Below are 16,523 nucleotides of genomic sequence, written 5' to 3' on the forward strand. Positions count from 1 at the left end.
TGGTGCCGCCCCCCCCGACATTGCCGCCCCCCCTCCCGCCGTGAAACCGCTGCCGCTGCAGCCTACCTTTACTTTTGCTGGCGGGGAATCCCACTCCCCGCCAGCCAACATCTTCTTCTCAGTCGCTTCCGGCTCTTCAATTTGTTTGCTGATGTCAGACTCAGAGAACAGAACTGTTCTCTGAGTCTGACGTCCTGCACGTACAACGTGCAGGACGTCAGCAAACAAATTGAAGAGCAGGAAGGACTGAGAAGACGTTGGCTGGCGGGGAGTGGGATCCCCCACCAGCAAAAGTAAAGATAGGCGGCGGCGGGTTCGCCGGGAGGGGGGTCCGGTGGCGAATCTGCGGGGGCCCCGGCCCCCTCAGGCCCCACGTAGCTACGCCACTGAGTAACATACCTTTTGTCCTATCTGGGAGCAGGGCTTGAGAACAACCAAAGCCAGACAGATAGGCTCCAGAACTAGGGACTTCAAAGAGTAAAACCTGTGAAAATGGTCACCTTGACTTCAGGAAAGTAAACTGGAGTTTGTAAAGGACTCTAATTTGGTGTTCTACAATAGCTGCTGATTTTATGATTCATCTGATTATTATTTAATTTCAATAGTTTCTGCTTCACTTACAAAGTTCATATCAGTGTGCTATGTTAATTCATCTTTAAATTGGACAACTCTATCTCAGTTGCCTAGAATAGCTTATGTTTCAGATGAACTTTGAGGGCCTCTTCGTTGCACTAGTGCCTTCTTGATTTAAGTAATGCTTGATTATATTACATGCTCTCTATAAATAACCTCCATTGCTTGATCATTTAAAATACTGAGGTTCTATGACTGCACAATACCCTTAAAGGGTGGGTCAGAAAGAACTACTTTCTTTCTCTGTCTCCATCCACTGGTCAATGGACATAACCCATAAGTTCTGGACTGATCTGTTGGGAATAAATAAAAGTAAATTATCATGTAAGACATACTTTTTCCTTCTCACATTTCCATCTTTCAGATTCATACGTTGACCTCTTGTTCTTGAACTTTACATTCTGTGGAAAAAGCTACATTAGGGTAGAGTATCTCTGGTGATAAATTTTCTGTGGAGCACTCAAGGAAAGATGTTTTGCTAATCTTACAATATTAGTTCAACGGTTCAAGGAGAACCTTGAATTGCTAGTGCTTTAGCTGTTTTCATTCGGTTGAATGAGAGAGGGGACCTATCTGTAAAATGACAGCCTGTTTGTTCAAGCCCATTTTCATTCAATTCTTTACCATACACATGCAAGAAGCCTCCAGATCTCTAGTTTTTACGTTTACATTGCTTTTAGTACTCCTAAGGGAAGGATGAAATAAGAAAAAAAAGAGACTTGGCGTAATAAAATTTGTGTAATTTTTTTTTGTTCTGCAGATAGAAGGAGCATTCGTGCAAGGCCTGGGTCTGTTCACCTTAGAGGAGCTCCGCTATTCCCCAGAGGGTAATCTGTATACACAGGGGCCTGGTTCATACAAGATCCCTGCATTTGGAGACATCTCCACAGAGTTCAATGTATCCCTCCTCCGTGACCATCCAAACAGCAAAGCCATTTACTCCTCCAAGGTAAAGATAGCATTTCAGCTTCTGGTTTACAAGTATTGCCATGTGCATTTTTTTGGCAACCAAAATAGCCTTTGTGTATCTGGCACAAAATAAGTAGGCACCCTCATTGGGACATTGGTCTCACATATGTGTGTTTACGTATGTTTTCTGCGCTTAAAAAATCCATGCAGAAAACATTTCCACCTAAGTGTATTCTATAAGTGGTGCCTAGATTTAGGCGTAGTATATAGAATACGCTTAGTCAATATCCTAGTGCCTAAAACTATATGCATTTACATCAACGAAAATGTGGCATAAATCCCAGCACATATATTTAGGCGCAGAGGTCCATATTCTATAACAACACGTGTAAATTTTGGAATGCCCACAAAATGCCCATTTCCCCACCCATACTACACCCCTTTTTTCCTGCACACATTAAAATTTAGGCATAGTGTTTTACAGAATACGTTTAGGGAGTTGTGTGCATAAATTCTAATTATTGCCAATTAGTGCTCATTATTGCTTGTTAAGTGCTGTTAACAATGCTCATTGGCTTAATCAATTAAATTACACATGTTATTATAGAATACGCTTGGATTTTGGCATGGAATGCTAGGCACGCTATATAGAATCCAGGGAATAACACCAGCAACCAGATTATAATCCTATGGGTGAGAATGCACCAACCAAATAAAGCACACAATAAGCTGATTCCCTATTCTACTTGCTATTGAGTTCTATATTTCTTGGATTCTAGCTTCCTTGATAATGAGTTGAGTGTTTACTGGCTCACTGACCTTCCTCTGCCATTTTTAGTTTATCTTCCATCACTGCCTCTGATAGGTCCTTAGGATCTTCATTTCTCCTCCCTCCACCCCCCCCTAATTATTAAGTCAGAATAACTTAAACATTTACCTCCCGATATTCAAAACCATTTAACCTGCCAGGAATGGCATCTGGCTGCTTAAATGGTTCTTAGCCGCTGATATTCAGTGGAACAAAGCCAGATATCTCTTGCTGAATATCCCCGGTCAGTGGATAGCAACTAGCCAATTATATTGCGTGATATAACCGACTAGCCAGGAATATTCAGCGCCAGTTAAACAGCCAAATGTGGCCAGATGTGGCTGTGTGAAAAGGTGGAATATCTTTGGCCGGTTCAAACTTAACCAGCTAGCGCTGGATATCAGCTTGGCCAGTTAAGTTCAAACCGGCTAAAAATAAACTGGATGTTCAATGCCTGTCACTGGAAACAGCCTGGCATTGAATATCCGGGCTCAGCACTGACCGCAGGATGCAGCCCGGATATCTCCTGTGATCTGAATATCGGCCCTCACTACTTAGAAAAAAGTGAGGGCAATAAAACTGTTACAGGAGAAATGACTGCCATCTGAGTCTGGGGATGCTGCAGAGGGAGCAGTCACAGCTTTTGGAATGGGGTGGGGGATGGGAGGGGGAGGGTGGAGTTCAGGACTTTATTCATTTCACATCTTGATCAGGCTCAGGTTCTTTCACACTGGGTTCCAAGAGGAGCAATAGTCTACAGTCCTTTATGAATGCTAGGCTAAATGGTGTGGAGTTTTAAAAAATGGGGTGGAAAGACTGGGTAGTTGTGAATGGAGGCTCTTGACACAATAAATATTTCTGGATGAACTGGATTTTCAAAGGAGCAAGAGAAACTGCTGGGCAAAGTGAGAGAGAGACTGCCACCAAAGAAAGACTCAGGTGATCCACTGAGAAGATATTCTAGCCCTCCCTCTGTAACCATAAATCCTTTTTTACATTCTGAGCAGCCTTCTGGGACTCTGGTGAGTTGGTAAGTCTCTGTGTTCTTTCCCCAGGCTGTTGGAGAGCCTCCTCTCTTCCTCTCTGCCTCGATCTTCTTTGCCATCAAAGACGCCATTGCCACAGCAAGAGCCGAGTCTGGCCTGACCGGTTTATTCAGACTAGATAGCCCAGCGACACCGGAGAGGATACGCAATGCTTGTGTTGATGACTTCACCAAACTGGTATGTCCTTTTTTCTTTGACTCTTCCGATTCTTTCCTTCCACCCATTTCCCAATGTATTTTTCCTCTGAATCAAAAGTTGGATGATGGGGAATAAGCTGCAATTGAATGCATCTAAAACAGAATTTCTCTGAATTCAGAGAGATAGCTATAAATTTTCCCATCCATCTCTATTTGGGGAAAGGGCTATTGTAGTAGCTAAGGATCAGCTTCGTAGTATGGATTTCTTTTGGATGCAGGACTAACTTGATAACCAGATCTCTCAAACTGGTTTCTTCTTCTTTTTATTATTTGTGCCAATTGCGTAAGATTGAAGGTTATTTTTCTGAGTCTGATTTTGCCCAGTTATTTAATGCATATGTAATCTCACGCATAGACTATTGCAATGCACTGGTTGTGGGTTGCCTAATAAGAGTTTGAAAAGGCTTCAGCAGGTCCAGAATTTGCCAGCCACAGGTGAATATATAACTTCATTTGAACATTGGCCTGATATTTTTAATAAAACTAAAAGGAAATGTGGACAGAAGAAAACCAGACCAAAATTCAAAAGATATGAGCAATGCAACAAAAGACTCATCTTGGAAACCAAATTAGTGTAACCCCAGGCTGCTGATTTCTGTAGAGTCATGGATTTGGTATACCACCTTTGTGTGGTACAGCCAAAGTGGTTTACATTTATTATATGCAGGCACTTTTTCTATCCCTAGTGTGCTCACAGTCTAAGGGGTCATTTTACCAAGATGTGGGAAAAAGGCCCTGGGCTAGCAGCGGTGGCCGTTTTTCCCATGCTCCAAGGCCCTTTTTACCACAGCGGATAAAAAGCCCCCAGACACATATGGCCATGCAGTAAGAGAACGTATTGAGGTGGCAATAAGGGCTCCCACGCTAACCTGGCGGTGTGTACTGCCTGGTTACTGCCGCGCAAGCCATTTCCAGGAGTTTTCTTTTTCCCCCGGAAATGGCGTGCACTCAGGGCGGGACCGCTGGTGGTAGTCCTGGAAGAGCTAGTGGTAAGCCCATGTTGGGCTTACTGCCGCTCTGTAAAAGGGCCCCTAGGTTTTTGTACTTGGGGCAATGGAGGATTAAATGACTTGTCCAGTGTCACAAGGAGCTGCAGTGGGAACTGAACCCAAATCCCCAGTGGGTTCTCAGTCCACTGCACTAACCATTGGGCAACTCCTCCACTCCAGTGTGTGGAACAGGATTGTACAATAAGGAATGGCAATATGATGTGATACCCTAAGAAGATCATCCTCTTAGTCCCTTCACAGAAATACTCCAGACACTGAGTTTTGTTCCAAACAACAAACTTTATGGGGGTACAATATTACAGGCCAGAAAATCACAGGGAACAGTTTGTATGTTTTCACATAAATACACAGATCAAAAACAGAAAAATATGACATCCACACAAATAAGTTCTCAGGTTTTTTAAGTGATCTGCTGGAATCTCTCTGGGGCTTCCAGGCCTCTATCCCTCCAGGACCCTTCTTGCAACCTCTTCTTACGCATAAAACATTTATCAAATATCTGTTTTTTGTCCCTGTTGAATATAAGTAGGTTTCCTTCCATCAGAGAAGTGAGACAAATACCCTCCAAACTCAGTGGACTTGAGTTCCTCCTGGAACTCTTTCGAGCTTCTCTTTGTTTCAAAAATGTTTACTCAGATTTCCAATTAGCAAGTATACAAAGAAATAAAAATAACCAAACTTTAACCTTAAGGTATCTACAGTAAGCAATAACAATGTACAGGAACAGATCCTTTTGTCTTCCTGGAGACTTGCCTCACAGTCCACCATTGTCCTTCAACTTCTTTAAGGCCTTTGCTGACTCCACAGCTCTTTGGACCATGTCTGCACACATTTGACCAAATTCTATAAATAGCGCTGAAAAAATAATGTGCTGAGCACTATTCTAAAAACAGCGCTTGAAAGTAAGGTGCCGTTTATAGAATATGCTTAGGGCTGGGATTGGCGCCTAATTTAAGTGAGGATTTACACCAAGTAAGTCCTGGTGTAAATCCTTGCATCTAAATTAGGCATGGATCCCCCTTATTCTATAACAGCGTGCATAATTGTAGGACCTTCCCATGGCTGTGCCCCCTTTTTGCAGCCACGTGCAAAATTTACACACAGATCTCCACAACTAAAAATGCACGCATACATTTCAATTAATTCTAATTAATGCCGATAATTATTAGAGTTGAATGTGACAAAATGAGCTTATATATAAAATCCTACTTGTAAAATATATTAGAAAAGATTTTTGGGGGGACCTCAGTGGAGAATTTAGATAGAAATAACTGTTTGGTTTTTTTTACCACCAGAATAATTATCTCCAATATCGTCACTGGTCCTATTTTTAACTTTATATTATCTTGAGATCACTCCAAAACTCTTCATAAATTTATATGTTCTCAAAAGTGTGCAAACTTATAGATGTGTAGAAAATCAATCACTTAACTTAAAAGCGTCGGATCTGGGGGTTCTTATGGTCCGACATGAGTCATGTTTCGCCTACTGGTTGTATCAAGGATGAATGGTATGGTGAAAACATTTTATGGTTGATCCTTTACACTGAAAGTGAATTCTCTTCTTCATTTGCGAATGTTTGAAGATGCTGCCTAACAATATGGTTAGCTAACAGCAGAATTTCTAAAAGGCTTATAATAAAGTAATTCAGTAGCCATGTTAAGTCCATGTGGGTATGAAGAAGGTCAACAAACAAAGCTGAAAACATTTTATTAGATTAACAGATTAGTGACTAACTGCTCAGGTCATTTGGCAATGTCATCCTTAGCTCAGCTCTGAAGGAAGCTCAGCTGTTGAAAGCTAGTTTGAAATGAATTATTAGGCATCATACACAAGGTGCCTATACTTACAAGACTTTGGCAACCCCCTGCATCTCATTATTGCCTTCGTTTTTGTGGCACTTAACCAATGTATTGCTGCTGCTCATATCCAAGCACTACTGCTACAGAAAAGCAGCTCCAGTAAAAACTCGTACAAGACCTGAGAACTAGACAGAGATCAAATTAGTACATCTGTATTATAGTCTGTCTTTGATTTTGTCATAGAAACCCTATAACGACCACCTTCAGGACAATCAGTAATGTGGTCAGCATCTTTGTCTTAAATTTACAGAATGCAATGGACATTGCCCCACAAGTTTGGTTGCAATATAACACCTGTATCCTACTTTTCTGTTTTTTTCCAGTGTCCACCTGCTGAACCAGGGACGTTTAAGCCATGGAATGTGAGAGTATAGTGGATGCATACGAGTAACAACACTGCTGGACTATTAATATAGTTGGTGATGTCAGAGGCCACCTGCAGTCTAGCAGCATTGACTTTGTTGTGGTTGTGAAGGGGTTGAGGAAAACATGTTCAGACTTTCATTAAGAAGTTTAGATGCACTTTAACCAGATATTCAAAACTGTATCTAGCTATATCACCGCCACTGAATATACTTATTTCAAGCTAAATGGATAATTTTAGGTAGTTATGATTCCAACCAGAATTAACCGGCTACCACTGAATATCAGCACTATCCAGTTAAAGTTTAATTGCACTGTAGTCATACATGGGTGTGGGAGTCCTTTTCTACTCTCCAAACAACTGTGTTCACCAGCACACTTGGGTTTTAACACAGTTTGAGTCAGGGTAGAGAAGTGAGACGGTCTGGGTTTTATGGTTTTTATTTTTTCCATAAACGTTTCACTTTTAAATCCCAATAATCCACTTTCAAATCCCATTAAGGGTCCAAAACAATAAGAAAAAGAGTCCAAACAAGTAAAGAAATGTTATTACTCTTTGCAATCCTGGTAACAATTCCCTTGAGGTATATTCCAGGTTATACATTTTAGCAGTTCCTCAGCAAGGATTCCTCCTAGGTATGCTTAGCTTGTAAAGTTCAACAGTTCACAAAAAAAAAAAACAACCTCTCAGGCCTCAGCAATTAGCCCTTATGTCAAGAAGGGCTGGCAGCTCACCTCCCTCTACGCAGCTTGATTCTGGCTGTGTCCTTCCACAGCTGCATTTACTTGTTAGGCCTGCTTTTGGTCAGTGGCTTCCCACTCCATTTCACCATTCTGTCTCTAGCAGGTTCTAGGGGTATCTCCTTCTTTTCCTCAGTGTAGTCCATCGGTTCCTCAGGAAGTCACCAGTTGCTTCTGGTTCAGGCTGGGCTGAGGGGAGCTCATCCCTCAGCCTCCGCTCTCCAGGTCACATAGGGGCCCTTTTACTAAGCTGTGTAGGCTCCTACGCGTGTCCTACGTGCATCAGTTTTGAACTACCACCCGGCTACCACATAGCCCGGGCAGTAATTTCATTTTTGATGCACGTCCGCTACGTGCACCAGAAAATATTTTTTATTTTCCAGCACGTGGCGGTAACCGGGCGGTAATCGGCATTGTACACGTGCTTTTGATTACTCCCGGTTAACGCGTGAGACCGTACTGCTAGGTCAATGGGTAGCAGTAAGATCTAAGGCCCAAAATGGACGCGCGTCAATTTTCATTTTGCCAGACGTCCATTTTCGGCAAAAAAAGGGCCTTTTTTGCAGGTGCGCTGAAAAATGGACCTACATGCACCCAATACAAGCATTTATACCAGTGCAGGCCATTTTTTGATGCATCTTAGTAAATGGATCCCAGACTGTCTTTTTATCCAGGGGAACTGCACCTCATCCCTACTGCCCCCTCTAGTGATCACTTGTGAGAATAGCAAGACTTTCTCTAAGAGATTCTTCCTGATTCCCCTTCCTGGAGTACTATCCAGGTCTTTGGCTTCTCCTTTCTGTTTATGCTTCAGGGGGTTCTATGGGTTCGGTTTTCCTAATGTTTCTCCTTCTGGTGTGGTTTCCTAACCTTGCCTTATCACACCTCTCTCCCTTCCCCTATTTAACTGGCTAACATTTGTCCCAGGCTGCAGGATGAGAAATTCTCTAGGTAAAATTGGGGGGGGGGGGGGGGGGGATAACGACACTTCCAAAATTTCCCAGATAAATTTTTTGAATATCAGCCTCATTGCATTCACATTCTGCAGCTGCTTTCCTTTTGTATTGGTAAGTTGTAAAATCTGTGGCACTCGCTCCCTGGTCCACCCCTGTGATAGATTCACTGGGTAAAAGATGTAGAGCTGTGGGATTTGAAGTTTCCACTGCACGGCCTAAACCTACTGCATGTCTTTCTCTGAAACCTATATATTATTTTACATCATTTCTTATAGTCCACCTCCACCTATGCAGAACCAATGTGTCCGGGAATTACAACAACCAAATATAATTACCAGAAAAAGCATCAAAAGGGGCCTTTTTACTAAGCAGCAGTAGGGCTAATGCGTGGGTAGTGCATACCTAATCACTACCAGTGGAGTATGTGGGCACCTGGTGGTAATTTTGAAGTTGGCGTATGCTGTTTAACATGGTAGTAGAAACAAAAAGGTGGGAATATGAGCCAGACTATCCAATAATTGGACCTGAAGTTAAGTTAAAATAAACAAAATTTAATTAATATTCAAACAAATATTCACCATTAAAAATGACTCTAAAAATGACTCGACACAATGTTGTGTTTCAGCTGGATGGCCTACATCAGGAGTCTTGTGGCTAGTGACGATGATAAAATATGATCATCAAGTGACGTGATGAAAAGAACTCAAGTCATGAATGAGAAAAGTGCAGACAAGGATTTTAAAATGGTCTTTAAAAAGACCGTTTGTTAAATGATCCGTCTGACGCTGCACGTTGCAAAAACAATTACAATGTAAAAGCTAACTGTACTTTAGATTTCCCCCATTAAAAAAAGCCTTTTTTCCTAGCCACAGTAAAAAATGGGCCCAGTGTGCATCAATTTAATATGTCCAAACTACCACAGGCCATTTTTTACCGCAGCTTAGTAAAAGGGCCCCTAAGGCCTGCTTTGTGAAAGAAGAAAGGTTTTCACATTTTTCTAAAACAATAAATAATGTGGGCAGCTTCGCAGAAATAAAGGTAAAGAATTCCAAATGTTAGCTATTTGATATTGAAGTGATGAAGAAAAATGTTTAAATGATTTAAATTGGGAAACAGTCGGAAATCGCAGGAGAAACTGATTCCTAGTACTAACTCTATGTAGTAGCACCACTAGATCAGTCATGTATGAAGCAGCATCACCATAAAAGATTTTAAAAACCATTACACTCACCTTAAAATAAATATGGGCATTAAAAGGCAACCAATGTAATTTTAAATAATCACTGACTCATACCTCAACAGATCGAATATCAACCTAAGCGCCATATTTTGCATTACGTGTAAGCGGTCAAGAAGAGCTTTAGAAAATCCAATCAACACAAGACTACAGTAATTAAATCCAGATAAGCGATTGGACGAACAACTGAAAGTTATCCAAAAGAAAATATTTTTTAATAGCTGTGAGTTTCCTAAAGGTAAGATAAATGTTCTTCAACATCACAGACACATGGAGGGGCATAATCGAACGGGGCGTCCAAGTTTTCCTGGGGCAGTCCTCGCAGGACGGCTCTGTGAAAGGGTAGGGAAACCCATATTATCGAAACAAGATGGGCGTCCATCTTTCGTTTCGATAATACAGTCGGGGACACCCAAATCTCAACATTTAGGTCGACCTCAGAGATGGTCGACCTAAATGTTGAGCTGGTCGACCTTAGAGATGGTCATCCCTGGTTTTTGGCGATAATGGAAACCGAGGACACCCATCTGAAAACGACCAAATCCAAGCCCTTTGGTCGTGAGAGGAGCCAGAATTCGTAGTGCACTGGTCCCCCTGACATGCCAGGACACCAACCGGGCACCCTAGGGGGCACTGTAGTGGACTTCACAGATTGCTCCCAGGTGCATAGCTTCCTTACCTTGGATGCTGAGCCCCCCAAAACCCACAACTGTACACCACTACCATAGCCCTAAGGGGAGAAGGGGGGCACCTACATGTGGGTACAGTGGGTTTCGGGTGGGTTTTGTAGGGCTCACATTTACCAAGTGTACATTTACAAGTGTAACAGGTGGGGGGGGGGATGGGCTTGGGTCCGCCTGCCTGAAGTGCACTGCACCCACTAAAACTGCTCCAAGGACCTGCATGGAGCTGGGTACGACATTTAAGGCTGGCGATTTGGGCGACCCTGAGAGAAGGACACCCATCTCCCGATTTGTGTCGGAAGATGGGCACCCTTCTCTTTCGAAAAAAAGCCTGCTGGTGTTCTATCGTTAATAGATTATCTACCTCAAGAATTTTTAACTGCAACTCTAAATAAAACCTGTTCCCATCCACAAAAAATGTGATAGATATCTTGTATCCTCCTTGGACTTAAGGAAGATACAAAATATTTGGGTAAAGAAATTTGGTTCTCTCGTTATTTATTTCAAATGATGAGCAGAATTCCAAGTATCAATTAGTTTCATGCATAACTGAATATGAGACAAAGTTTCAGACCAAGACGAAGAATATGGCAAGAATGCAGTTATACCATCCACATAAATGAAGTGGGTAAATTTAAATTGATCTAACAACATGCCCAGAGATCTCATCAATAAGTTAAACAATATAGGGGATAATGGCAAACTCTGCAGGACTCCGCTTGGAGTCCTCCATTTAGCAGACAAAACTCTGTCCTTGTTAACCATATAGCAACAATTCTTCAGGAAACCCTGTAGTCAGTCCAGTGCCTTGTCCTGGATTCCACATTGATTGCAGATATTAATCAAAGTCCGTCAATCTGTTGTCGAGCTGGAAGATAACAGCACACTGACTCTTACACAATATACTCTTTCCATGAGAAACCAAGGTGCCAAGAACTGTCTCTATACTATAATTTGCTCTAAAGCTGAATTGAGTAGCGGGAAGAAGTTCATGATGGGTTAGATATTTAATGAATTGTTTGGTAACATAACCTTCCATTATTTTAATAAACATAGGGATGGAAGCAATCAGATGATAGTTGCTAACCTCTGAGAGGCTGGCTTTAGGATAATTCTCCCCAGTCCTACCCATTGAATTTGCTGAATGCTTTTATTTTATTCTGCACAGCACTTTGATTTAAAAAATGTTCATAAAAACATATATGCTAGTGATAACAATCACAATAATACTTCTACTTTAGGGCAAGAATTCTAAAATTGATTATTGTAATACTTTGTACCGTGATCTCCTTTTGACAGCACTTAATGACCTGCAGTCAATCAGATTATATTGATTAAATTGTTAGAAAGGGTGAAACGATTCAATCATGCCTCCACATGTCTTGGCCCTGCTGTACTGTTCATTTCTTTGTTATGTTTCGAATAACAATAAAAATTATTTGAAATTTTAAAAAAATGATTGTATTGACTCTTTTGCTCCACATCAATCAACCTTATACCTTATTCCCTTGCACAGAGCCTCCTCTCCTCTCAAGTTTCATTATTCATTCCACCTCAGACTCGGATATGTTTAGACACCTCATACCACTTTTGCTTTTTTTGTTCCTTCTCTTTGGAAAGTTCTTTCATAGTATTTACTGCAGGAACCTTGCTTTGTAAAATTTAACAGGGATTTGAGTCTGGCACTGAGGGTCTGGCACGGTGGAGTATTCTGCGACTCTGTTAATTTCTGATAATTTGTTTATTTTATTTTTGTGTTTTGATGTTTTACTTGCTATTTTAGTTGTGATTGTTCTACACCTGCTCGATGAGCTTGATCTCAATGGGTGGTCAAACAAAACTTTTATATGCAAATGAATAAAACAAAACTAAAGAAATACATATATTTGATGTTTTGCATCATGTTAATATCTCGAAGTGAAGTGCAACCATAAATTAAACATAATAAGGTAGCACAGACTTAAAAAAAATAGAAATATAAATCTAAAAAAATTGGGGGCCCGGTACGTTAACGCACGCTGAGTGGGCTGGTTAAGTTATTCAGTGGTACTTAACTGGGCAGTGCTGCTAAATATCAGCAATTGGCCATGTCAAAATTGGGCAATGGAGAGGCAGTCCAGGAGCAGAATTGGGGAGGAACCAGGAGTTAGGCAGGTGCCAGTGAAATTCAATGCTGGTGCCCACATAGCCAAGTGATCAGACATTATCGCACAAAGGGATGTTGTATGTCTGAATAGCTATGTGGGTGCTGGCATTGAATATCAGTCAGCACCCACATAACTTCTGAGTCACAGCCTAAATCCTTCTCTGTGCTCTCCCCTTCCCTCCCTCTTCCCTTCCGCCTCCCCCTCCCCTCAACAAGATTGGCCTATCTCCTAGCCCCCAAGAAGATTGGACTAGTGGTGTAGCCAGGCAGCCAATTTTGGGTAGGCCTGAGCCCAAAGTGGGTGGGCACAAAATTTTCTCTCTGCCCCCATCCCCCTCTTCCCCCCACTCTCCACCCCTCCCTTAGCACCTTCCAACTCAAAATATACTTTAGCTCATAAAGATCCCCAAATTCTGTCAGCTGAAAACTTCCTCCAAAGACAGCCAGAAATCCCTTTTACCAAGCTTGGCAGCCAGCAGTAGCAACAACTCCTTGAGTTACCGATGCTGGCACCCCATGCATACTTAGTTTTTGGTGGCTCAAGGATGTTATCGCCATCTGCCAAGCTTAGTAGGAAGGAGTTTTGGCTACCTTCAGAGGAGGTCCTCAGCTGATGTAGCTTGGGGATCCCCACCAGCTACAGCAAGGGTCAGGACTAGTGTTAGACATGCTAGGCCAGAAAATAAAGAAGCCCCCTTCCCCCAATTCCCTCTTTTCACTGCCTCCTCTCCAATCTTCCCACCTACCATTACAATCACAATCACAGTGGATCACAAATTAGAAATAAAAATTAATAGACAAAAATTGAACTCAGAACCTCAGCATATACTGCTACAGTGGAGAATTAAAATCAGAAACGTATTTATTTTTCTACTGAACACAATGAAATGATATCTGCTATGCACATTTCTCAAGCTAACATATTTCAGTTTCTAAATTCAAGATAAAATGCCTTTTCTACCTTTGTTGTCTGGTCATTCTATTTTTCCATCATGTAGGTTCCAGTTTCTCTTTTACACATTCCTGTCTTTCTGTTAATTTTCCTTCAAGCAGCTGCTGTTCATTTGCCTTTTGTCCACTCTTGTTCAATTCCCTCACTACACTTGCTTCTGACTTATTGATCTTTCATTTCATCTCTTTCCTATCTTTTTTCTTTCCTACATAAGTACATAAGTATTGTCATACCGGGAGAGACCAAAGGTCCATCAAGCCCAGCATCCTGTTTCCAACAGTGGCCAATCCAGGTCACAAATACCTGGCAAGATCCCAAAAAAGTACAAAGCATTTTATACTGCTTATCCCAGAAATAGTGGATTTTCCCCAAGTCCATTTAATAATGGTCTATGGACTTTTCCTTTAGGAAGCTGTCCAAACCTTTTTTAAACTCCGCTAAGTTAACCACCTTTACCACATTCTCTGGCAACAAATTCCAAAGTTTAATTACACGTTGAGTGAAGAAAAGTTTTCTCCGATTTGTTTTAAATTTACTACATTGTAGCTTCATCGCATGCCCACTAGTCCTAGTATTTTTGGAAAGCGTAAACAGACGCTTCACATCTACCCGTTCAACTCCACTCATTATTTTATAGACCTCTATCATATCTCCCCTCAGCCGCCTTTTCTCCAAGCTGAAGAGCCCTAGCCGCTTTAGCCTTTCTTCATAGGGAAGTCGTCCCATCCCCTTTATCATTTTCGTCGCCCTTCTCTGCACCTTTTCTAATTCCACTATATCTTTTTTGAGATGCAGCGACCAGAATTGAACACAATATTCGAGGTGCGGTTGCACCATGGAGCGATACAAAGGCATTATAATATCCTCATTTTTGTTTTCCATTCCTTTCCTAATAATACCTAGCATTCTATTTGCTTTCTTAGCCGCAGCAGCACACTGAGCAGAAGGTTTCAATGTATCATCAATGACGACACCTAGATCCCTTTCTTGGTCTGTGACTCCTACCGTGGAACCTTGCATGATGTAGCTATAATTCGGGTTCCTCTTTCCAACATGAATCACTTTGCACTTGCTCACATTAAACATCATGTGCCATTTAGACGCCCAGCCTCCCAGTCTCGTAAGGTCCTCGTAATTTTTCACAATCCTCCCGCGATTTAATGACTTTGAATAACTTTGTGTCATCAGCAAATTTAACTTCACTAGTTACTCCCATCTCTAGGTCATTTATAAATATGTTAAAAAGCAGCGGTCCAAGCACAGACCCCTGGGGAACCCCACTAACCACCCTTCTTTATTGAGAATACTGACCATTTAACCCTACTCTCTGTTTTCTATCTTTAAACCATTTTTAATCCACAATAGAACACTCCCTCCTATCCCATGACTCCTATTTCCTTTGGAATCTTTCATGAGGTACTTTGTCAAACACCTTCGGAAAATCCAGATGCACACTATCAACCGGCTCACCTTTATCCACATGTTTGTTCACTCCTTCAAAGAAATGTAGTAGATTGGTGAGGCAAGATTTCCCTTCACTAAATCCATGTTGACTTCGTCTCATTAATCCATGCTTTTGAATATGCTCTGTAATTTTGTTCTTAATAATAGTCTCTACCATTTTGCCCGGCACCGACATCAGACTCACCGTTCTATAATTTCACGGATCTCCTCTGGAACCTTTTCTAAAACTAAGGGAAAAATGCCTATTTCTAGAGAAACTTTCAGTTTAAAACTATGGGGAAAGGGTTTGTACACCACGGCAACTAGTTAATAATGCTTGCTTCTCTCTCTCTCTCTCTCTCTTATCCCCCCTTAATACTAAACTAGATCCTGCAGTGCCTGCTAGATTATATCTGTTAATGCTGTGGTGTAAAGTTTTTAAAAATAAGTGGAAAAAACTAGGGAGATTAGTTGATAAAATTTGCTTTTTATATTTTATCTTGCCTATCACTAACCTATAATTCCTCCTTTAAATCTCAATCTTTAAGTTCCCAAAGCACAAAGCAAAATAGTGTTCACTTACCAGAGAAATGTCCTTTTCTCTCGGAACGTCTCTACTACATACATGTGTGCATGCATATGCAGACACATACCAAAATACAAACACACATGCACAGACACACATAAACCTGTACACACACACACACACACACACACACACACCACACACACACATACCCCAACCTCCTCCTCCAACAGATACATAAAGTCACACACATGCATTTATATGCAGAGAGATTGGAAAGAATTCCATGAGCCATGTTCTGGATACCGTCCTCACTTGCTCTGTATCTGTACCCACTCAGGTTTTACCTCCAGTCATCAATGTCCCATTTTTACTGCAGCTATTTACAGCTTTCCATCTTCTTCACATCCAGTGGAATAGCTATGGAGGGTGGAGGGGCTTGGAGGCCTGGTCTCATCTTCTTCACATCCAGTGGCATAGCTATGGAGGGGGAGGGGCTTTGCGGTCTGGCCTCTCTTAACTGTGGGCTCAGGCCACCTCCAAAATTGTAGCACTGTATAAATGGCTAGTGGGGATGCTCAAGCTATGCCAGCTGAAGAGATTCTGTGGCTGAACCCTGTCCGTGTTGCCTAAGCAATGAGAAAGCTGGCGGGGCACTTCAGTCACAGGTGCCGGCACTTTTACTCATACTTTGAAAAATAAGAGAGACTAATCTGCGGAAAGGCCGGCATCCACAGCTGAAGCACCCGTTGGCTTCCTTGTTGCTGAAGCAGCATGGGCGGGGGCTCAGCTAGTGAATCTCTGGCTGGTGAAGCTTAAGTGTCTCCGCCAGCAAAGATAGGAGTGGTGAAGGGGAAGTAGAGAGCAGGTCATGGTTTGGGGTGGGGGCCAGAAGAAAAGTGCTGAGAGAAAATTCTTGGCCCCCCACAGTTCACCTCTGGGTCCCCCTCCCCCCCCCAAAATGGACATCTGACTATGCCCCTGCTCACACTAGTCCTCCCCCTCTCTTTC

The 16,523-nt window shown here is 41.9% G+C and overlaps 1 protein-coding gene across 2 annotated transcripts in view; it reads left to right on the top strand.

Moving 5' to 3' along the window:
* XDH (xanthine dehydrogenase) overlaps window positions 1-7,345 on the top strand; it is a 177,235-nt gene extending 169,890 nt beyond the window's left edge. For both annotated transcript variants that reach the window (XM_030196110.1, XM_030196111.1), the window contains 3 exons: window positions 1,394-1,582; window positions 3,406-3,573; window positions 6,789-7,345. In XM_030196110.1, coding sequence (XP_030051970.1) covers window positions 1,394-1,582; window positions 3,406-3,573; window positions 6,789-6,839 — 408 coding nt within the window. In that variant the 3' untranslated portion in view covers window positions 6,840-7,345. The remainder of the gene's footprint in view (window positions 1-1,393; window positions 1,583-3,405; window positions 3,574-6,788) is intronic.
* Window positions 7,346-16,523: the final 9,178 nt, after the last annotated feature.

This window comes from Microcaecilia unicolor, chromosome 3 (assembly GCF_901765095.1).
Source record: "Microcaecilia unicolor chromosome 3, aMicUni1.1, whole genome shotgun sequence".
Classification (NCBI taxonomy): Eukaryota; Metazoa; Chordata; class Amphibia; order Gymnophiona; family Siphonopidae; genus Microcaecilia; species Microcaecilia unicolor.